Here is a 23,333-nt window from a genome sequence, read left to right as displayed (position 1 = left end):
ATAAACATTAAAATGATAAAACTAAAAATATAAAATTAAAATAAAGGTTGAATATTCACTACAAAAAATCAATCCAACAATCAAAATACACTGACATTTAGTCGAAATGTATACCAACAGCATTCAACTCAATGTACAAAAGTAAATAAATAAAAAACCTAAGACAATGGACATTGGTATTAATATTGTACTACATAAAAGCTAATACAGTCTGAAACTGCAACCAAGGGGAAACAATTGCTTCGGGAATACCGAATGTATAGGTTGTTTCTTGTGAATCTTCAAGTGTGACTTCTCTATCAACTATCTGAGCAACCACTCCAAAAGCCGTATTTAAGCCAACTAAAGTGTGCTCTGTTGTAAAAGCTGAAAAGCCACCCCAAATAAAATCAGACAAAAAGGTAGGTAATACAATTAGTTTGCCTTTATCATTTTTTTCCTGTTCATGTTGTTTACCCTCAAAAGTTAGGGAACCAACAATATATTACAGCATCATTTGTGTGTTTAAACATCTTAAACCATTATGATATCATAATTGCATTCAAAACTTCTCATTTTAAGGGGGGAGAAAAAAGTAGTACAATTTCATACCATCCCAAACATTAGTTGATATCATAATTGCCGATACACCTAAATTAAGATATCTAATAGAATGCAATAATTTGATCTAAGAAAAAATATGTATATTATACCTTGCTTCAAATCTTTGTCCTTTAGAGGCCATTAGAGCACATATTTTGCTGATAATCCAAGGTGGAATATGTGAATCCTTGATTTCAACACTATAGCAAAGGCCAACAGATGAAATTGGTGTGGAACGACCATCGTTCAAGGTGGATCATCCATGGGAAAGAGCAGTACCGTGATCAGCTCTTTTTCCTGTCAGTTGTAGACCAGAAACAATAAGATTCCAAAGCTTTTAAGATTTGATAAAATAAAATTAAACAAAAGAAAAAAACACAGAACTGTTAAAAATGAGGACATTATAAATTTCATTATAAATTCACAAGCCTAAAAAACAGAAGATGTAGCTTCAAATTTCATAATAAATTCACAAGCCTATATAAATGAGGCCATTATAAATTCCGAAGTCCAAACTGTTAAAAGTGCTACTTTAGACTAACTTATTCAAGATCTTAAAACATGTCTAAAACTATATCCACTCTGGATCATTTCAAACCCAAAACATAACTATCAAGGAAATAATAATCACTTACAACTCAAGCCTACACTAAAAACATCAAAATGTTTTTGTAATGCTAATATTATCTGAAGATTCTCATTCCCACAAGGCATCCAAACTACATATATTACATTTGAAGCTAATCAATTGTTTTTCCTCTACAAGTGAAAAACAAGCAATTAATTTAGTGAAGGCCAAATGCATACCATGTATTGTGGAATGAGTGAGGCACCATACTTAGGGTGAGTTTGGATGGGCGATTAGGTGCGGTGCGATGTGTTTAGCTTACTTTTTGTCTCACGCTACAGTATCGCTACAGTATCTAATCTCACTGCCACCGCTATTTTTACACTAATCGCAGGTAAACGCACCGCCCATCCAAACTCACCCTTAGTCTTAAACACTCTCTCCAAACAAGCAACTAGAGTATTAAAATAACCAAATAACCAAATATCCTTCTCAAAATGCACAAGTTTTAAAAGTTAAAAGATAAACTTAATTTTGAAGATTAAAAATGTTGCACTCTAACTCACTGAGTGTGACAATTTATTTCTTTGAAATGAGCATGTCTTATCATCCAATTCGTTTTATTCAAATTTTCAACACTAAGACATTAAACAATCAATTCGGTACCAATTTTGGGCGTTACAAGGGTGCTAATCCTTCCTCGCGCATAACCGACTCCCGGACTTGTTTTCTCAAAATTCGAAGACCAAAATCGTTATTTTAGTAAGTCAAAATTTTTTATTAAAATTTTAAGATGACCCGATCACACCTCGAAAAAGAATTGGTGGCGACTCCATTTTCATTTTTAAAAGTCGATTCCCGTTTTCAAATAAAAAAGTGGTTTCGACACTTATAATTACAAGAATATCACATCTTATCATAATTAACCAAATGTGAAGAAGAAAGAATATTCAATATCTATTTGTACTATAAACATAGCACAACCTGACTCCGATACTAATTGTTGGAAAAATTCGGTCATGAAACTGATTTATTGCTACAATGGAATGTTTTCGACTTTCAACCGAACAACTTTATTTGCTATTCTCGTACCTCAAATTGCGTCTAGTGTGGGCTCGAACAACAAGAACCAAGCACAAAACTATAAACGATCTATTTCTTTTAGTGAGAAAGTAATTCTCTTAATAGAAATTGGTAGAAATTATTATTCCCATAAAATGTAATTTATTTTAAGAAAATAAATTTTTACTACTTTAAATAGAATAACAATAAATGAAACTTATATATTCAAACTTGTATAAATAGCTCTACCGTGTTATCTATTTATAGGAAGAGAATGGTATAAATTATTATGTCCTGAAAGATTTAGAAAATCAGAGAAGACAACCTTACTTACCAAACAATGCCAAATGCCAAGTTTCTGTTGGTTGTTTTAACAGCTAGGACTGGTAGTTGCACCCCCAATCAAACAAGTTCACTTTTAGTCTTCACGTTTGACTTGTAAACCAAAAACAAAAAATGATTTCTTTCTTTCACGTTTAAAAATATAAACTGGAATATCAATCATAGCATAGGAAGCTAAAGCTTTTTCTGACATTAGGTAACAATCTTACTCCCTTCTCTTTTTCTTCATTAAAAACTAGTTTAAATCGGTTCAAGTGGTTACCAGATCTATAGAACAAACGAAATTGGCTCCAACACACCATATACCCCTCTGCTTCATTAATTTGGATCCCTTTTATCATAATAATTTATAGTAAGTAGTAATTTTCTAACTTGTTTTTCCAGGATTCCAGGTATTAAAGTCTTGCTAAACAGCTCCTTATCTTCACTCTAGGTGATCAGAAAGCTTTTGTTCATTGAAAGAGACTGCTGATTACGGAGAAAAAAAAGAGGGGAAACATGAGTTTCAGGGATGATTCTGAAGATGGGAGGGACGTACGGAAGCCATTTCTGCATACCGGAAGCTGGTATCGAATGGGTTCCAGGACGGGATCCAGTATGCTGGGCTCATCTCAAGTTATTCGTGATAGTTCCATCTCTGTTGTAGCTTGCGTTTTGATTGTTGCTTTGGGTCCTATCCAATTCGGTTTCACTGTAAGTTAAAAACTTCTTCTGATTTGGCTTTCGATTTTACTCTCATTTGAAATGACAAAGTGGAAGTTTCTGAATTGGCTAGAATGGCTACTCTTCTCCTACACAATCTGCAATCATCAAGGAACTTGGGTTAACTGTATCAGAGGTATAAATTATTACACTATTGTCCACAACTGTGTTTTGTCTTTGACTTGGCTAATAAGAGTCCTATTTTGGGGACAGTATTCTGTATTTGGTTCTTTATCAAATGTGGGTGCCATGATTGGAGCAGTAGCCAGTGGTCAGATGGCAGAGTATATAGGGCGAAAAGGGGTAATCCAATCCATCACTGTTTTTTTTCTTGTTATGATGATTTTGATTGTTACTAACTTCAGTTCCTTATTCCCATTGCAGTCTTTGATGATTGCTGCTATTCCTAATATAATTGGATGGCTTGCTATATCTTTTGCAAATGTGAGTTCTCTAATCATTATATTATTATCCAAACTTCATGTAGCTACTTACTTGATTGCTGCATTTTCCAGGACGTATCTTTTCTTTACATGGGAAGGTTGCTGGAAGGTTTCGGTGTGGGAATAATCTCTTACACGGTAACGATGAATTATGCTTCGGTAATTAAGATCGAAATTTGTAGCAAAGCATTGCTGAGAGTATTTGTTGCGTCTTCTTCATATGTAGGTGCCTGTGTATATAGCTGAGATAGCACCCGAAAACTTGAGAGGCAGCTTGGGTTCTGTGAATCAGGTTGGCTCTGGATCTATTCACCAATCACCATGTATGCTGTTGATGAACAATTGAATATTAATAGGAGGCTGCTATACATGTTATACTATGTAGTTGTCTGTTACAATTGGAACAATGGTTGCCTATTTGCTGGGACTTTTTGTGGGGTGGAGGATACTTGCAATTTTAGGTAATCATCTAGCAGTGGCACCTTCCTTCATTCTTATCATTTCCAGTTTACTTGTATAAATTGCTAACTTGTTGTTTGGCAGGAATACTTCCTTGTACAATTTTGATTCCAGGTCTATTTTTCATTCCAGAATCTCCTAGATGGCTGGTAAGCTTGAGAAGTAGTAGGTTACCAGGTTGTACTTAAGCATGTTCACTTCGATAGATAATGATCGCCTGATTCGAGTTTCCTTCCCTGATTTTAGGCAAAAATGGGAATGACCGAAGATTTCGAAGCTTCTCTTCAAGTTCTCAGGGGTTTCGATACCGATATTTCTATCGAAGTCAATGAAATCAAGGTAATAATACTATGATTCATTTGTGCAATTGCCACTTACACTTGTTTATGTTAGTTTTTATCTTTATTTTTTAAATTGACAGAGGTCTGTAGCATCAACAACTAGAAGAACAACGATCCGGTTCGCAGAACTCAAAAAAAGGAGATATTGGTTTCCGTTGATGGTATTTTTAATTGCTCACAAAATCTGCAACAATATCATGACTTGGTCTTGGTAACAACCACACAGTATTTTTCACTTTCAGGTTGGAATTGGGCTACTTATGTTGCAACAACTTGGTGGCATTAATGGTGTTATATTCTATTCCGCTACCATATTCGAAACTGCTGGTAAACATATGTTAGTTTTCACATTATGGAAACATTTACCAGACAAGAATCCTTTAACTTGATGATATGAACCTCGAACAGGAATTAAATCAGGCAATATAGCTACCTTTGGAGTTGGCTTCATTCAGGTACAAGTTCCACCAGCCTTTTCTGGGTTCACAATGAAAAAACTTGTGAAATAATGTGATGGTTGAAATTGTGTATGGTTAGGTCATTGCTACTGCTTTAACCACATGGTTGGTGGACAAAACAGGCCGCCGGCTTCTGCTTATTGTAAGTTCACTCGCTGAACTGCATACCAAATGGATATCAATATATCACTCGCGCCTTTGAACTGCATACCAAATGGATATCAATATATCACTCGCGCCTTTGTTTGTTACTGCCCTTTAATTTATTTCAGGTTTCCACTTCTGGAATTACTCTCAGCCTCCTACTTGTTGCACTCTCATTCTTTTTAAAGGTAACAATGTGGTGGATTCTTTTGTTCACAATTCCCCTGCAAACACCTAAGTTTTATCTGTATGCTACTCGGGTTTCGGTCTAAATTATGACCATTTTGATGATTGAACCAGGATGTTGTGTCTACTGAGTCTAGCCTTTATAGCATAATGGGCATCTTGTCGGTAGTTGGAGTTGTGGTATGTTACTTTTCCTTGTTCTAATATAGTGGTTATTGGGTTAAAGTTTACTACCGTATGATTTTAGTCCCTCTATTATTAAAAGAAACATTTTAGTTTCTATATATCTGAAAAGTCGACATTTTAGTCCTCACATGTCAAGTTTGTTGTTAATGAAATAACATGACTTAATAGTGGCTGACTTGGCATTAAGTCAAATATTAAATTAAAAAGACAGTTTTGAAGAATTAGTAGAGGTAAGAAATTGATTTTGCTTTTATCTCAAATTGTTATCGGTTTTATTTGGATTTTTTTTTTTTTTACATAATCTTTAGGTTTAAACTAGTTATAGTTTGGTCCATCTCAACCATCATTATTAAGCCACGTTATTCTATTTGTTTTCAAAATTAGTGGGACTGAAATGTCTTTTAATAGTAAAGGAACTAAAATAATGGTACAACCGTGGTTATTGCTTTGATTCTTTGTTGGTAAAAGGCGAATTGTTGAACTTGCTCCTTTTTTTATTCCAGACCTTGGTGATAACTTTCTCTCTGGGAATGGGGCCCATTCCTTGGATTATAATGTCAGAGGTATCAACTTATTACATTTTATAGCATTGCTATTCAAATCAAGCAGTTCTACTTCTTTCAAGTGCAGTGCAAGACTAATGTCTGATCTTAAACAAAATGCTGGTTTCTTTTCAAATGGCTGTGGATCAATACTACTTCCATGCCTGATTCTTACAGCATAACATCCAGTATGGTAGATAAATAATGATGATGATCTCCCTTTAAACTTTAGCATCTTATGATTTGATGCAGATTCTTCCAGTAAGTATAAAGGGTCTAGCGGGAAGCATAGCAACACTTTCCAATTGGTTCTCTGCCTGGCTGGTTACCATGACTGCCAACCTGCTTTTGGATTGGAACAGTGGAGGTACAATTTACTCCAACTCAAAATTTAATTGAGCTATGGTATTATTAACTCAACCTCCCTTCACCTGCAACAGGAACCTTTACCATTTACATGCTTGTAAGCGCTTTCACTATTCTATTTGTGAGTCTTTGGGTCCCTGAGACTAAGGGCAGAACACTCGAAGAAATCCAACGCTCTTTTAGATAAGCTTTTCTTCTTTTCCCCCCATTTTCACTATAGAATAATTCAGTTCCTGCAATTTTCCATTCTTTTATAATCATCTCTAGCTGTAAATTTTTTGTTTATATATTTATCTTTCCATATTCTCTAGCAAGCATCTCTTCTTCCTGGCATCACTTGTATAAATTTCACCCTCAAAATAAAATATATGTACTATTGTCTACTTATTTGAGTGATTAATTCCTTCATTTGGCATATGCATGCCATATATCCTTACCATGGCCATGCCAAATTTTCTGTTATTAGTAGCCAGGCAGAATAAGTTCATCTCCAACTCTTCAATTTTGTCCAGGTATCTGTGCCTAATATTCATGCCAAATGCATATCCAGACATTGGTATGAAAATATAACTCTTTAAAGATCATCCAATACATGGAAAAACTAGAAAAAATTGAACATGCATGTGTTGTACATATATACCAATTCAATTCGAGTAACAAAGATTCAGCTAAATGAGTACGTCACTCATCATTGCTTCATGATGATTACAAGTTTTGAACAGCAGGAAAGCAAGCGTCACTAATCAGTTCTAGCCATTGTGGTCCTCGCCACTTTTACCCACAGCAAAAAGGTATTATATATCAATGATATCTGAGTAATAACTATTAGTAATCACAATAATAAACAAAACAAAAAACAAACTGAACAGGATGAAATGCTATGATGGTACATTGATGAAAATTTCTATAAATGTTGGTATCGGACATGTCATTGACTAGTAAATACATTGAGAATTATAGTACAAAATGAGCAAAGTCTACATGATAGAAGTCCAAACATGCAAGAAATGCAAAAGATGAAACACAATGGTAACCAAATTTGACAACTAGCTGAGAAAAATTGAATCTAACTCAAAATGTTACCAGCTAGGAGCTTATTTTCACAGGATACTTATCAATGCAATCTTCCCAGGGACCATTACTAGACGGCTTTACATTCCGGAGAGCTTGCCAGACTGCACTGTTACATTTGAAACCACTTCCAAATGCAATTTGCCATATACGGTTGCGATTCCGAATCCTCCCCTTAGCCTCGATGTATGCCAATTCATACCAAATGGAGCTTGAAGAGGTGTTTCCGAAGCGATGGAGAGTCATTCTAGAAGCCTCAACATGTATCGGTAGCAGCTGCAGATTCTTCTCCAGTTCATCAATCACAGCCCTCCCACCAGCATGTATGCAGAAATGATCAAATGCCAACTTGAAATCCGGAATATAAGGCTTGACACTTGCATTGAACAATTTCTTCACTGCCAAAGTTGTGAAGAACAAAAGCTGCTCACTGATAGGTAAAACAAGAGGACCCAAGGTTGTGATATTCGTCTTTAGCGCACCACCAGCAATTGCCATCAAATCTTTGGACAGCGATACGCCTGTCTTCCCTGCATCATCCTGTTCTTGATACACACACCTAAATGCCTTATCGTCTGCTCCGCGATGAGTCCTCACCACATGAATAAGCTTATACTTAGCTCGCCTCCTATCGTTGGACTTGTTCGAAAGCAAAACCGCGGAACCCCCAACTCGAAACAAACAATTAGGTATCAACATAGACTTGTTATTCCCAAAATACCAATTCTGAGTAATATTCTCAGTACTCACAACAACAGCATACGTATTCCTATGAACCTGCAACAAGTCCTTAGCCAGATCAACAGCGATCACCCCAGCACTACACCCCATTCCACCCAGATTAAAACTCCTAATATTTCCCCTTAGCTTGTACTTGTTCACAATCATAGCAGACAATGAAGGGGTTGGGTTAAACAAGCTACAATTCACAACAAGAATACCAATATCCTTGGGACTAACATTCGTGTTTCGAAAAAGAGTATCCAATGCCCCAAACATAACCTCCTCAGCTTCTTCCCTTGCCGCCGCCATAGACGGCGTCGGAGGAATACTATGCATTGCTTTAGGCACATAAGTCTCTTCTCCCAGCCCCGAGCGCTCCAAAATCTTGCGCTGGAACTCGAGTGACGACTCATCAAAATCCCCGGTCAACCTAGAGTGCTCCAAGAAACGACCGTACGGGGCTTTAAGATGGTCGGGAGGACGGTAACAAGAATAATCGACAAGGTAAACTGGTCGGGGTCGGGTCATGATATAGACTGTTAACCCGAAGACTAGAATAGCAGAGCAAATGATGATGCTGACTAGATTGTATTGAAGGTGAAGCCACAATTGGCGTAAATCATCAAGATTCATTTGAGAAACTTGGATCGATAGTGCGGCGATGGCAGGGATAAAACAGAGGGTTAAAAGATTGGAAATTAGATAGTGGTAACCCAATTTGACGTACTTGAGATTAACGCTTTGGAGGAAATCCGGTAGCCTTCGGGATTGTTGGATCCGAACACCGACTGAGCCGCTTCCGGAGCCACCATTTGTGGTGGCTACACCCCCTTGGTTCATGATGCTCCGTTAAAAGTGATGAACCGGGGGTATGGCGGGGGGTTAACGGTCAAGAGGGAGTGGTAAGTGTTTGTTGCTTGGGACTGACCCAATATACTAATAGATTTGCAAATAGTGAGTCGTCACCCAAGGTTTAAACTTAAAAAAAAAAAAAAACAGAATAACAAAAATGTGGGAAATTTGAGAGAAGAAATTTAGTTTCTGGAGAAAATAAAGATTAAAGATGGGAATCTAATGCAAAGAGTGGTGCGGAGAAAGGAAGGGAATAGGAAAAGTTATGAATGTCAAGAGTCAAGTGGTTGCTATTATTGAAATCTTTGTTGTTGGTGGAAAGAGTTGAATTTTTTGATATGGTTTTGAATCATCTTTGTATTCTAGTTTCTCCATTTTCTAGAATCACGTGGCTAAAAATGATGTCATTCTTATCCCCTTTTTTTGCCTTACCCACATTCAAATTGCACGAATTTTGAAATTATTTGGTCAAATTTTGTGTTCCGTAATCTAAATGTTTTTATTAATTTGCTTTTTTTAATTAAATTTTAAACGTTTAATTTTTGATGTGGTGTATATGACAAATAATGTCATGTCATTATAAAGTACACGTGGATTACCATATCAATATTATTAAAAATTAATATTTTAGTCAACATTTTGATAAAAATTATTGACTTTTTTCGAAAAATTAATGGTCAAATTTAACTCAAACAAAAGGATAAGTACCAAATTGATAAATATTGAAAGTTAGGTTTATCATTTCCCCTCAAACATAAAAAAGAAAAAAATTAAATTCTTTAGCTTCCTTCTCAAACAATTTTCAGACTTCATTCTAGTGTTACGGGCCGCAGTTCAAAGCCCTTGACCATCGCACCAAATGCATCCAATGGAGGTCTATTGCTCAGATGGGGATCATTTGGCCCACGAGAACTGGCCCGATTCAAAGAGCTATTAGAGAAGCCTGTCAGAGTGAAGCCTGGTTAGCCCGATAATGAAGATATAGCAACTTAGGCTGATATGGTAACTAGTCTTAGAAGATAGAGGGAATCATATCTTGTAAAGATTAGATTAGATTTGATATGGCATATCTTGTAAATCCCTAAAATAAAGGTAAATGGTTAATCTCGTCCGTCGATGTAAATGTATCTTGACCGTCGGTTTTGGGGGAGCTCAACTATAAATAGAGAGGCTCCCCCTTAGTTGTACTGACTCTATTCATTGTTTCATTATTCTTTGTGAATAAGAGAATAGAGAGCATTTACTCAAATACTTTGAGAGCGTTCTTTCTGTTCTTCTTCTTCTTTTGGCATAAATCGTTTCCGCTCTTCAATTTGGTGCCTTGGAGGAATTCTTAAGGAATCCTCACTTGAGTTAAGGTTGACTTAGGCGAGTTTGGACGAACGGATCGCCTAATGCCGCACGGATCGCAAGAGAAAACTCTAGCCCCGTGACACTAGAGCGAGGACACTCATTAGATTAGTGACCTAAAAGGTTTTGGTATTTTTTACAACGGTGTTAAGTCTGGTACATGTGATACTTTTATATAATGACATGTGGCAACGATAACATCATAATGATGTCATAATTCTAATTTTTTAATTTAAAAAACTAAATTTTATTTGAAAACTAAAAATGTATATATAAAAATCATAAAAAAATTAAATACAAATAAAATTATATATTAAATTAGAGAAAAATGAATTAAAATAAATATGATTTAATTATAAAAACCATATTTGACAACAACCAATCAGCACCCAAAAGACATTAGGGATAGAGCACGTAGAGGGATAAGATGGGTTTGGTTGACAACTCCTGAGCTTTGTGGCCAAGGTAAGCAGTAAATTGGCGACCAGAATTGCCATCGGATTCAGATAACCCTCATTTCACAACCCAACTTTTCTTCTTGAAATTTTCTTTAATTTTTTGGATATCTGTTTAGTTTTCCTTCAAATTTCTACCATGACTCCTCATCCTATTTCCATTGGACAACCCCAACATAACCCATGCATTTTCAAACACCAAACTTACTTACAGAACCATAATGCCCCTGAACCCACATACCCGATTCAACCCCAATCCTGTGTCTTCTTATTCCTCAGTACTCTACTAAATCTCACCGGAGAAGAATCAAATTATATTCTACTGTTGTCACTGCTAGAAGTCACAATCACATTGAACAAGGACGATCATCTTTGATGCTTCGTAGGCTTGCTTTCCATGCTAAAGGCTTGATAATCAATATTAGAAAATTTGTGCTAAGGGAAATCAAAGTACCCCGGCTGACCTAACAAAAGTAATTAACTACTAGCTATAGCGAACAAATTTTTGTTTTATTTTTAATTTAATTTTTTTAAAAATAATATTTTGTTTCATTTAATATAATTTAATTTTTGTAACTTTTAAAAAAATAATACATTTTTATTCTTGTTTATAAATTATTTATGATATTTATATATTTTTAGATTTTTTAATAATTTAAAAATTGAATTATGATGTCCTTATGACATCATCATTATCATATGTCACTATCTGGAAGTACCACCATATACCAAACTTAATACCGTTACAAAAAAGTACCAAAATCCTTCACCGAACGAAAATTTAAGTACCAACTTGAGACAAAAATTATAAATATCAATTTAAAAGAAAATGATAAATTCAGGGACTAAATGAGTATTTAAGCCTTATTTGTACTCAATTTCAAACTCAAATTTGCGTTTAAATTAAAATATCTCAATACAAATTAAAGAAAAAAAAAGGATTAAGTTTGCAACTCAAATAAGAATATTAAAATAAGAAAGAGTAAATGTCATAATATCCGGACCCTCTCAAATTAATTGATGATTTAAATTTAAAATATATGGATTACGGGGACATTTTTTTGTTTGATGCTGACTTCTTTTTTAAGTACAACACAATGTCAAAGAAAATACTATTTGGTATGAGAAAACCTGCTCCGCCATTGACCACGCTTCATCAACCCTTTTGTCTTACTTCACAAAATAATTCACTTTCTAGAAATCTTCAATCTCATGATTTTGACGAAAGCCCCCTTTTACCGAAAAATAAACAAATTAATCCATATATGTTAAATTAAAGTCAGGTTGATCCGTTCTATTAAAAATTTCATCATTTTCCATTATTAAAAGCTGAAGTTGCTTACTGAATAACAATACAATTACATATGACAAGCCATGCATACCTCACTCTAATATGCAGGACCCAACTTTTATCAATCAAAATACCTAATTTGCTTTTTGATTTAATATATAAGGATTAATTTATCTATTTTTGATTAATTTATCGAAAAACATGTTTGATTTTGTCGGACCACATTGCCAACTGTTCAAAGGTGAAAATCTCCTCTTAAGCTACGCAACTACAGCATCTTTCAAACCAAAACAAAAAAATAATAATAATAACAATAATAAGGGGCATGTGGCTGTAGTTTATTTACCAAAAGTAGCAGCTTGGGGAAATAAAACGAGTGACAAAGATAATATACGGAAGAGAATAAAAGTGAAATAAGTTCCACTGGAATCAAATGGTGTGGCTCCTAGACAGCTTCCTTTATGAGTTTCTCCGTGGGAGCTTTCGGCAATCCCATCACACTGTCTATTGTCCCTACCTGCAAAACCAAACCCACATCTCATGCCCCAATAAATCATGCTCTTCAGATCCGATTGAACATACCCGTATGCAGGACTCTAGCCTAAGCTGAGTAACACAAGTTTTGGAAAAGGTTTGTCGGTAATGTCGAGGCTTCGGAAGTATTCATGCATTAAAAGATTCATATGTTTAAGTTGCCTAGGCAATATGGTGCAAGAATCATATTTACACTAGATTCGCAAAAATAATCAAACTAACCACTTGTTTAATGTATGGCTTTATCAAAGGATGTTCGATCAGCAATCCCCCGGCAACATGTAGTACATTCCCTTCCTCGATCTGATCAACAAGTAAAGAACAATGACATTGCCCAGGCCGTAAGCAAAAGGAGGGAAAAGAAAAACAAAAACTCTTACCAATTTCTCAATGACTTCGTCTGGTATTTCATGGAAATGTATCTGCAGGGCATTAAAAATGAAAATTAATAACAACAAAAGAAAGTGTTAAGCCACATTATGGACATGCTTAAGTGCAGCAGACTGTTTTTTTACCCAGAAGGGAACATGATGAATATGGTGACGGAAGCATGCATAAAGTGGGTAGAGTAAAATATGTTGTTCATTACTATTTCATATTCTGTGGCTACTATAGCTTGATGCAAGTGTTAAATAATTTGACTAAGAAAGCTGAAGAAATATACCCACCACACACACACACACACACACCCCAAGGTATGAAAGGAAGATGGAATGAGAGTGGGGTCTGAACCAAAGCATTTTCATCTATAGTTCTACAATGCACTCTGACATTTATGCTTCACAACAGTGTTTTGGTATGTTCTAGGGTTCTTAAAATATATTTTTCTCCTAATGAAACCATAAACTCAAGACACTGAACCCTTAACTCTAAGCCCTAAAAATCTGATGATTTTTATTGTCTTTCCAGCAATATTGAGGTTTCCTATAGAAACGGCTCGCCAAGATCTTTCTAACAGAATGTGCGGCAGTTCATTCGGTCGAGCAATTTAGGAGAATATAATTCTTGGTTAGCAAATTCAGATAAAAATTAGAGCCATTAATACCTCCACTCTATCCCATTCTCCTTTTCTGAATCCAGTTTTAAGGTTTGTAACTAGAACAGATCCCACAGTTGCAGCATGCCCACCTGAATAGCCTGCGCAAACGGTTAATCAGTAAAGTTTTGAAAGAGTAGAACAGTAGAAATTGGATCGAGAATATTATCACAAACCTTTTATAAATTGATGTGCTTCTTCCTCATTGGCCGGTTTTTCCCTTATAACACCTTCATAGACCACCACCTCCGGAACATTTAACAATAACAGTGAGATATCAAAGTAAAAATGTTTCTTACAGCATGAAAATATTATTAAATGTGCCTACGCTTACTGTTAGAGTATGGCTGAGTTAGGAATTAACCTCAGTTAGAAGTCTGCTGAGTATAAGTGGCAGTTGGCTGTTAGTTGCAAATAGTTGTTAGTTGTTACAAGCAGTTATCAGCTGCATGGTTCTATATATAGTGCAGTTCAGATACTGCTAAAGTAGGTTTTTCTTTTGTATGATCATTTCTTATGTTCTCAATACAAGTTTTCTCTTTGGTATAGAATTTAACATGGTATCAGATGTAGGATCGTTCCTGGGGTAGTTGTTTATGACTTCTCCTTCCAGTCCATCTGTAATTCAGTCTGTTGCACCGGCTATGTCGTCCGTTTTGTCAGATGAAGTGGTAGATAGTAGGTTATTCTCTATCAAGAAGATCAGCGTGCTTCTTGATGATCATAACTACTTACTATGGCGTCAGCAAGTTCTATTGGCCGTAAAAACATTTAAGCTTCAGAAGTTTCTTGATTCGCAGTTTGTTCCTCCTCCGCAGTATCTTCTTGATGATGATGGAGTTTCGCAAGAAAATCCAGAGTTTGCTCGTTTTGAATAGCAAGATAGTGCTCTTGCGTCATGGTTATTGTCATCTGTAAGTGCTACTGTTCTTCCTCAGCTTATTGGTCTTGATACGAGTCTTCAAATTTGGATTGCTTTGGTTAGGTTGTTTGGTAGCAAAACTACGTCTCAGTTAATGTTCTATAGAAGGGCGTTACACTCTCAGCGTAAGGCTGATTTGTCTACGAAGGAGTTATTGATGAAGATTAAGGGTTACTGCGATAGTCTTGCTAGTTGTGGAGAGACTATCAGTGAAAGAGAACATGTTACAGCCATACTTAATGGCTTATCATCTGAATATGAGTCAGTACTTACCATTATCACCGCGAGTTCAATTCCTTACAGTGTTCAGAGTGTTTCTACTATGTTGCTTGATGCTGAAGCCCGTCAGCAACTAATTGTGTCTGATGCTCCTTGTTCCGCCAACATAGTTACACATCAATCTACTGACTCTAGCGATAATAATTCTTCTCTACCAGCTTATCGACCCTCGTCAGGAGCTCGTGGCCGCGGGCGCGGTCGTTCTTCAGGTTCAAGATTTCAGTGTCAGTTATGAGGAAAGACTGGTCATCTTGTTGATCGGTGTTATTCCCGATTTGATACCACGTATAAAAGTACGAATTATAGGCCACCTCCTCAGGCAAATGTTTGTATGGTTAGCAATGCTGCTTCCCCACATCCTTGGATGAATGCCTATCCTCAACAGCAATGGTATGCATCTCCCTCGTCTACTCAACTATGCACTAACCCGTTTGCTGTTAATCCCATGCAGCATATTAGTTCATCTGCTCCAGGGTCATCATCTTCAATACAGTCTCAGGCTCTTATTGCTACCCCTGATACTGTGGGTGATAATGCATGGTACCCAGACTCCGGTGCATCTCATCACCTCACCAATTCCTTTGCTTCTCTAAGTGACAGTAAACCATACACTGGCCCAGGTAAGGTGTACATGGGTAATGGTAATGCTCTTTCTATCAAGGCAACTGGTCAGTCGTCTCTTCGTACTCGATCACGGTCTTTGTTCTTGAAGTCCCTGCTGTGTGTGCCTGGGATAACCAAAAATCTATTATCAGTATCTAAGTTCACTAAAGATAACAGTGTAATGTTTGAGTTTTTGCCTACACAGTGTCGTGTCCGCGACCTTCAAACCAATGAGGTTCTGCTCACGGGTTCAATGCATGGCGGACTGTACAAGCTCAACCTACCTGGCCCATCTCAATCGGTTGATTGTTCTACTTCGACTCGGTGTTGTGCTGCTGCAAAACTCCTTCCTTTCAGCCTATGGCATTCTAGGGTAGGACACCCATGTAATGCGACACTTAAAAAAGCCTTACAACGTTGTAATATAGAATTTGGCTCCTCTACAGACTCTTTTTCATGTGTTGCTTGTCATTTAGGCAAAGAGTGCAAATTGCCTTTCTCTAAGTCTACATCTGTATATTCTACACCATTGCAATTGATAATAGCAGATGTTTGGGGACCTGCTCCAATCCCATCTAATGGTTATCGCTACTATGTAGCCTTTACTGATGCTTGTACCAGGTACACGTGGGTTTATTTTTTAAAGCAAAAATCTGAAGTGCTGCATGTCTTCCATTGTTTCATAAACAAGCAGAACGATCTCTTGGGTGTAAACTTCTTGCGTTACAAACCGATGGAGGTGGTGAGTTTCAGGCCTTAAGGAACTATCTATCTCAACAAGGCATTCAGCAGAGGGTTTCATGTCCCTATAGCTCTGAGCAGAACGGCTTAGTTGAGAGAAAGCACAAGCAGATCGTGGAAGTTGGCTTATCCATGTTAGCGCATGCTGCTATGCCCTTGTCCTACTGGAATGATGCCTTCAGCAGTTCCGTATACTTGATAAAGAGGTTACCTTCTTCTCCTATAGGAAATATGTCACCTTATGAAAAATTATTTCAAGTCCCACCAGACTATTCTTTCCTACGTGTTTTTGGATGTTTATGTTTCCCAAACCTTCGACCATACAATACTCATAAGCTACAGTTTCGTTCCATTTCCTGTACTTTTCTGGGATATTCACCTCTACATAAAGGATACCGGTGTCGAGATTCTAATGGCAAGGTGTATATTTCACGCCATGTTTCATTTTGTGAGTCAACATTTCCTTTAAAAAAAGAATCAACCAAAACTGAATCTATCACAACTGACTCGTCAAAGTTTAGTTTCAAGCTACTGGTCATGCTACCTCGGTCCCCATTACTCACCACATCAACTACAGTTCCCAATATTTCTTTGGTGCCTAGTAACAGTACCTTCCCTAGTTCATCCTATCAACCCACTAATTCGACTTCTCCTCCACACATTTCCCCTAGCGAGTCTTATCAACCAACAACTTTGCCATCCCATCCATCTGAACCATATCCACCTGTTGCACCCATACTACCATCCCCTTCTACGTGTCATCCTATTATTACTCAACCCAATACTCAACCAAACACTCATGCCATGGTAACACGTAGCGAAGTAGGAATATTTAAGCCTAAGGCATATCTAACCACAACCACCTGTTCATCAAGTGATACACCTGATAACATTCATGAAGCAATGAAGAATGAGCAGTGGCAAAGAGCAGTGCGAAATGAGCTACAAGCACTCCATAACAACAATACTTGGCATTTATGCTCTCTCCCTGTTAATCGTCGAGCAGCGGGTTGCAAGTGGTTATTTAAAGTCAAGAAAAAGGCTGATGGAACAATAGACAGATATAAAGCTCAGCTAGTGGCCAAGGGTTTCTCTCAAAATGCAGGAGTTGATTTTTGTGACACATTCAGCCCAGTTGTCCGTGCAGCAATCATTCGAACCATACTGGTTGTTGCTGTTATGAAAGGGTGGTCCTTAAGGCAGGTCGATGTTAATAACGCCTTCCTCAACGGTGACTTGATGGAAGAAATCTACATGGAACAACCACCTGGTTTTGAGGTGTTCGGTGAAAATGGGGAGCAACTTATTTGTAAGCTAAACAAAGCGCTTTATGGCCTGCGTCAAGCTCCTAGAGCATGGTTTCATACACTTAAACAATGTTTGGTTACTCAGCTTGGTTTTAAGACATCAAAGGCTGATATTTCATTGTTCACTCGTATTTCTTCAGGGAGCGTGGTGCTACTTATCGTATATGTGGATGATATTGTGATAACAGGGAGCTCGAATGATGAAGTGGATAGTGTGGTTCATCAATTACATAATAGATTTGCTCTAAAAGACATGGGGCAGCTAGATTTTTTCTTAGGTATTGAAGTTCAACATATATCGCAAGGGATAGTGCTCAGTCAGAAGAAATACGTGTCAGAAATTCTCTCTAAAACGGGTATGATAGGAGCTACAACTGTTCCTACACCAATGGTAGGTACCCCAAAATTAACTGCCGAAGACAGTAGCCCTCCCTTCACTGATGTGCCCCTATATCGCAGCATAGTAGGGATGCTCCAGTATCTGTGCATCACTCGACCAAAATTATCCTTCTGCGTCAACAAATTAAGCCAGTACATGAATTGTCCAAGTGAGAATCACTGGAGAGCAGTCAAACGTATGTTAAGGTATCTCGTTGGAACTAGGGATCATGGTCTATTTTTCACTGAAGGAAATGTTGAAGTTGTTGGCTACTCAGATGCTGATTGGGCTTCATCCATGGAAGATCGTCGTTCCACCACGGGGTATGTCGTGTATCTCGGGCCAAACCCTGTTGCATGGTGCTCAAAGAAACAAAATGTTGTCTCCAGGTCGTCTTCTGAGGCTATATACAGAAGTCTCGCCAACTGTGTGTCCGAGCTTTTGTGGATAAAGCAACTGGTTGATGAGATTGGTCTGTCCCAATCGATACCGGTCATCTGGTGCGACAATACATCAACAGTGGCTATAGCAGCAAACCCCACGCATCATGCACGAATGAAGCACGTAGAAATTGACTATCATTTTATTCGGGAAAAGATCATGGCTGGAGCTCTACAAGTTAACTTTGTTCCATCATCAGATCAGATTGTAGATGTTCTTACCAAGCCAATTACACCCAAGCAGTTTGAGTCATTCCGCAAAGCATTTCGAGTCCCCACACTCAATGAGGCTATCAAGTGTTCAAACAACAAAGAAACGGGGAGAATGTTAGAGTATGGCTGAGTTAGGAATTAACCTCAGTTAGAAGTCTGCTGAGTATAAGTGGCAGTTGGCTGTTAGTTGCAAATAGTTGTTAGTTGTTATAAGCAGTTATCAACTGCATGGTTCTATATATAGTGCAGTTCAGATACTGCTAAAGTAGGTTTTTCTTTTGTATGATCATTTCTTATGTTCTCAATACAAGTTTTCTCTTTGGTATAGAATTTAACACTTACAAGCATGGATTATCACCAATTTCCATCTATGAGATGATACATCGTACAAATGCATTTAGGCAAAAAAACAAACGTTTGCAAGATAAGCCTACACGATAGTGGTGCATATCTTACCGCACTTCTAGCATGAGGAAATGGTAAATCTGACTATTTGTGAGACATTAGCCTCTTATAAGTATCGAAAAATTACAATCAAAAGACTTCTCATTAATCATGAAAAGGAACAAATCCATTGCAACATCTATTTAAGGAAGCATTAAATTATAAGGACCTATTAAAAAGTTTAAGATAGAAATTTATTTACCTATATATGGTTTAAAAATGAAATTTCCTCCAAAGAGCCAAATAACATTTATAATAGAAATAAAATAGATTTTCGCGATCAAAGAAGCATTATTCAAAATTTTGACACATGCAACAAAGACTACAACATAATTAAACATTTCAGAAACTCTAAAGCATGTCCAAGAATAGATATTTACTTGATCAGAAGTGATTAGTAATGTTGGCTCAGCTTCCTTTACATAATCACCGACAGGAAGCCTCTGTAAGATTGCGTCTGCCTGAAAAAATTCATTCCAGCTAAGCCGAAGCAACAGAATATACGAACACAATACCATGCAGCAGGCAACAGAAGCAGTGGCAACAATGAATAAGAAAGATTATCCATGTAAAATTAATGATCTGAAAGGGAATGTACAAAGGCTACAGTTTGAATGTATGCTGTCGCAAACTTGACCGGTCTCAGTCCCTTAATTATTTTGAAATACATCTAACACGGATCAAAACCAGAATTTCACCAAGAGAAATATGATTCAAACTAAGCATCCTATTACACTTAAGTTGCAATAACAACATGATACTGGAGCCCTAAATAGCACTTTGCAGTTTTATTACTGTGGAATTGATAAAAGAAACTCGAAAATTTCCCTCCAATTTACAATAAAACACCCAGAAGCACAATAAAGAAGAAGAAAAGATGAAACACTGCTCACAGCAAGCAAATAAATACATCGATTCTAGGCTCTAAAATTTTTCAGTCAATCAAAACAATCATTCCAAATGAACACAGCAAGATTAAGTAAAAGAAGAGGAAAACCTTTGCTTCAGCAAGGGCCATGACCAACTCCTCTGGCTTCTCCTTTCTGATACCTTTCTCGTCAATGTCTGCACTCTGCAAAAATAACAAAAAGTGAAACTTTTTTTTCCCCTAATATATTAAAATTTCCAAAAGAAATGAAAATTACCATGAGTGTGAATTCATATCCCATTTCAGTTAATATTTTACGACGAGGTAAGGAAGATGACCCCAATATTATCTGCAGTGAAACAACTATCAAACAGTTAAACTGTCAACAGAGTTTTTGGAAAGCTAATATTCGGGGGTTTTCCTTTTATTTTTATTTTCATTTTTAAATTGTTGATATAAATTTGTTTTTAAGACAAGCAAATAGAAACAAAGATGCTGTCAAGTAAGTGACTAGTTTTGGCGTACCTTGAACTGAGAAGTTTTGTCTTCCATTTTTGTCTCTGCAAAAAGCGGAGCTCTACTGATCAGCGAGTATGTAGGGAGCAACAGTGAGTTAACGAAGAAAAGAGACCGAGTCTGAGATGGTGCGGACCGAAATAGGACCCTGGTGCCAAGCCCTATGGACCGCTAAGCCCGCCAATGCTCCATAAAATTTGTTCTAACGTGAAAGCCCAAGCCTAGAATTGTCAATACTCGTGAATTGACTGTAAAAATTGATTTTGCCATGATTTGTAAATGTATTCTTTGTTTATTTTTTGGGTATAATCTGTCTTCAGTTACTGTTTGTCAACAATTTAAATTTTTTCTTCAAATTTAATTCATTATTTTATTTTTCTTGGTTGTCATCTTTTAAAATAGAAATAAATATTAAAATTACTCATAAATTTAGCTCTAATGCTATTACAATAATTTTGATTTTATGCAATTGTATTTATAAATCTTTTTATTTAATTTTCATAAATTACTTACATTGTTATCGATGTAACATCATTTTATATTTACATGTACTATCCAACAAAGATTATATTTATCTAATATGAAAACAAATTGATGCATTTATCTTTTAACTATATACAATTGAATTAAATTTAAAGTTTCATGTATACGATTGAACCAAAATCAAAAGTTAATGTATATAATTTTCGTCAAATCAAAATCCATGTATTACATTGCATCTACACAATTTATAAAGTTCTTTACTGAGTTGGTATTACCCATCAACCGAGCCTCAAACTCAATTAAGAAATTACCAAAAAATCATTTTATTTACAAAGTAAATTATGAACGATCCGGTTTTAGCCGGTGTCGAAAAATGCAGTTTTCGAAGTCGAATTTCGTAAATTGAAATAGTGAGAATATTAATCGAAGAATTTATGCATTAAGTATGAATCCATAATATGGATTTAATAAGTATTTAAATCAAGTAAGTCGTTAATTATAGTACATGGATTAAATTGTAAAAGTGTCATCATTAGTGAGAATCAATTTAGGAAATGCAAGAGGTCTTATGTAGCAATTTAATCAAGGTCTTAAATGTAATATGACCATTTTGAAAGTGTGATTAGTGGCTAAGTTTCATCTTTGCCATCAATCTCCACTAAGTGGGATGAGCATGAATCATGGCCATTCATAAATGATTAATTAAGTTTAATTAAGATTAATTAGGATTTTAATGACTTATATATATACCATCACTACAACAATTAAGATTAATTAGGATTTTAATGACTTATATATATACCATCACTACAACAAAATAGATTTTTAGCAGCACTTTTGGTGGCGTTTAGACAAAAAATGCTGCTATATATTGGGAATTAGCGGCGATAGTCGAAAAACGTCGCAATATGTCGTGCATTAGCGGCGCTTGTTGAAAAATGCCACTATAGGTTGAGCATTAGCGGCGCTCTTTGAAAAACGCCGCAAAAATTTAAGCACAATGCCCTCGTTTTATGTTGAGCTTTAGTGGAATTAGCGGCGCTTGTTGAAAAACGCCGCTATAGGTCGAGCATTAGCGGCGCTCTTTGAAACACGCCACAAAAAATTAAGCACAACGCCTATGTTGAGCTTTAGTGGCATTAGCGGCGCTTTTTTGAAAAATGTCGCTATATGTCGAGCATTAGCGGCGCTTTTGAAAAACGCCGCAAAAAAATTAAAAACATCTGTTTTAACTGGTTTATTTATATTAATTAAAATATAATTTATTTTTAATTGAATATTTAACTTCTTCAGTAAAAAATAATTACACGTTGAAAAAATTTAAAAGTAAAAACATAGAAAAATATTTGTTAAAAATGAAAAAAAAATTAAGAGACTATTATTTAAAATAATTTTAAAGTTTTTTAGGTACACATTGATTGTTTTTAATTTATATATTAAATAATTTCTTATATAATCGTTAAAGAGATAGTATTAATTTTAAAATATTGAATTAATTATCATTATAGTTTAGAATTTATGGTTTATGGTATATGGTTTAGGTTTTAAGGTTTAAGGTTTAGGGATTATGGTTTATGGTTTAAGGTTTAGGAGTTACTATTTTAAGGTTTATGGATTATGGGTTTAGGGATTATAGTTTAGGGTTTAAGGGTTGTGGTTTAAGGTTTAGGGTTTAGGAGTTTAGGATTCAAGATTTAAGGGATAGGGGTTAGGGGTTTAGGGTTTAGATTAATTAGTGTTTCTTAATCAAGCCTTTTTCACCCTTACTTGTAGGGTTCTTAGAATGTCATATGTTCGTGCTCGTTTTGAAACAAGTTTCAGACACGAATACTTGAAGTAAAATCAAGAGTCAAAGGAATAGAATTATCCTTTCTATTAACCAATCATGTACTTCTTTCGTGTTGTTTTGATCCTTCTAATTTGTTCGATTCTATCATAACATCATAAGCTTAATTTGTCTTCTTTAATACAAAAAACTACGTATTCTTCATCAGGAAGACATATCCAGCTCGAGTTTTCATATTATTTAAAATTATTTTCATACACAATTATAAAGTTTTACAAATTAAATATATAGTGTGGAACAAAACAAATTTAATTTAAAGGAATTTAAGAAATAATTAAACCTTTCAAATATAGATAAGAAATAATTAAACCTTTCAAATATAGAAACAAATTTAATTTAAAGGAATTTTATTTTAATAAAAACGGCACCGTTTGATAGGATTTGTTAGTAGCGTTTTTGGTGAAACGCCGCAATATATCGGGCTATAACGGCGCTATACTAAAAATGCCGCAAAAAGTTATTCTATTTTTATCAAAACAGCGCCTTTCTATTTGCTTCTTTAGTGGCGTTTCTGATAAAAGCCGTAAAATGTTATTTTATTTTAATCAACACGTCACCATGTTTGTAGGTTTTTTAGTGGCGTTTTAAGTTAAAAACCG

At 35.9% G+C, this 23,333-nt stretch overlaps 3 protein-coding genes across 8 annotated transcripts; 1 reads left to right on the top strand and 2 right to left on the bottom strand.

Annotated features, from left to right (window-relative positions):
* Positions 1-2,595: 2,595 nt before the first annotated feature.
* Positions 2,596-6,764, top strand: LOC105793791 (sugar transporter ERD6-like 6). 4 transcript variants are annotated; one of them, XM_012622637.2, is made up of 19 exons: positions 2,596-2,750; positions 2,939-3,247; positions 3,330-3,392; positions 3,470-3,559; positions 3,641-3,700; positions 3,772-3,837; positions 3,926-3,991; positions 4,085-4,160; positions 4,243-4,307; positions 4,405-4,497; positions 4,580-4,660; positions 4,742-4,826; positions 4,908-4,954; positions 5,037-5,099; positions 5,230-5,289; positions 5,402-5,467; positions 5,977-6,036; positions 6,268-6,382; positions 6,456-6,764. In XM_012622637.2, the coding sequence occupies exons 2-19, from the start codon at positions 3,053-3,055 to the stop codon at positions 6,566-6,568; spliced, it is 1,464 nt and encodes a 487-aa protein (XP_012478091.1). In that variant the 5' UTR covers positions 2,596-2,750; positions 2,939-3,052; the 3' UTR covers positions 6,569-6,764. The 4 variants fall into 4 exon arrangements, with proteins under 4 accessions (XP_012478091.1, XP_012478094.1, XP_052484135.1 ...); XM_052628175.1 differs by having other exon boundaries at positions 2,734-2,750; positions 2,988-3,247; XM_012622638.2 differs by lacking the exon at positions 2,596-2,750 and adding an exon at positions 2,757-2,906 and having other exon boundaries at positions 2,988-3,247.
* A 479-nt stretch (positions 6,765-7,243) lies between these two features.
* On the bottom strand, positions 7,244-9,335 carry LOC105793790 (3-ketoacyl-CoA synthase 4). The gene has a single exon (XM_012622636.2). The coding sequence runs from the start codon at positions 9,013-9,015 to the stop codon at positions 7,468-7,470; it is 1,548 nt and encodes a 515-aa protein (XP_012478090.1). The 5' UTR covers positions 9,016-9,335; the 3' UTR covers positions 7,244-7,467.
* Positions 9,336-12,282: 2,947 nt separating this feature from the next.
* On the bottom strand, positions 12,283-20,557 carry LOC105793789 (uncharacterized). 3 transcript variants are annotated; one of them, XM_012622635.2, is made up of 9 exons: positions 20,415-20,557; positions 20,167-20,238; positions 20,019-20,093; positions 19,402-19,482; positions 13,870-13,939; positions 13,703-13,794; positions 13,038-13,079; positions 12,880-12,960; positions 12,283-12,640 (listed from the first exon to the last, which is right to left on the bottom strand). In XM_012622635.2, the coding sequence occupies exons 1-9, from the start codon at positions 20,439-20,441 to the stop codon at positions 12,569-12,571; spliced, it is 612 nt and encodes a 203-aa protein (XP_012478089.1). In that variant the 5' UTR covers positions 20,442-20,557; the 3' UTR covers positions 12,283-12,568. The 3 variants fall into 3 exon arrangements, with proteins under 3 accessions (XP_012478089.1, XP_052484137.1, XP_052484136.1); XM_052628177.1 differs by having other exon boundaries at positions 20,167-20,252; positions 20,415-20,502; XM_052628176.1 differs by lacking the exon at positions 20,167-20,238 and having other exon boundaries at positions 20,415-20,508.
* Between the last annotated feature and the right edge of the window lie 2,776 nt (positions 20,558-23,333).

The sequence above is a fragment of the Gossypium raimondii genome, chromosome 3 (genome assembly GCF_025698545.1).
Source record: "Gossypium raimondii isolate GPD5lz chromosome 3, ASM2569854v1, whole genome shotgun sequence".
NCBI classification, from domain to species: domain Eukaryota; kingdom Viridiplantae; phylum Streptophyta; class Magnoliopsida; order Malvales; family Malvaceae; genus Gossypium; species Gossypium raimondii.
The sequence above is the reverse complement of the archived record's forward strand: the minus strand, read 5'-3'. Positions and strand labels throughout refer to the sequence as shown.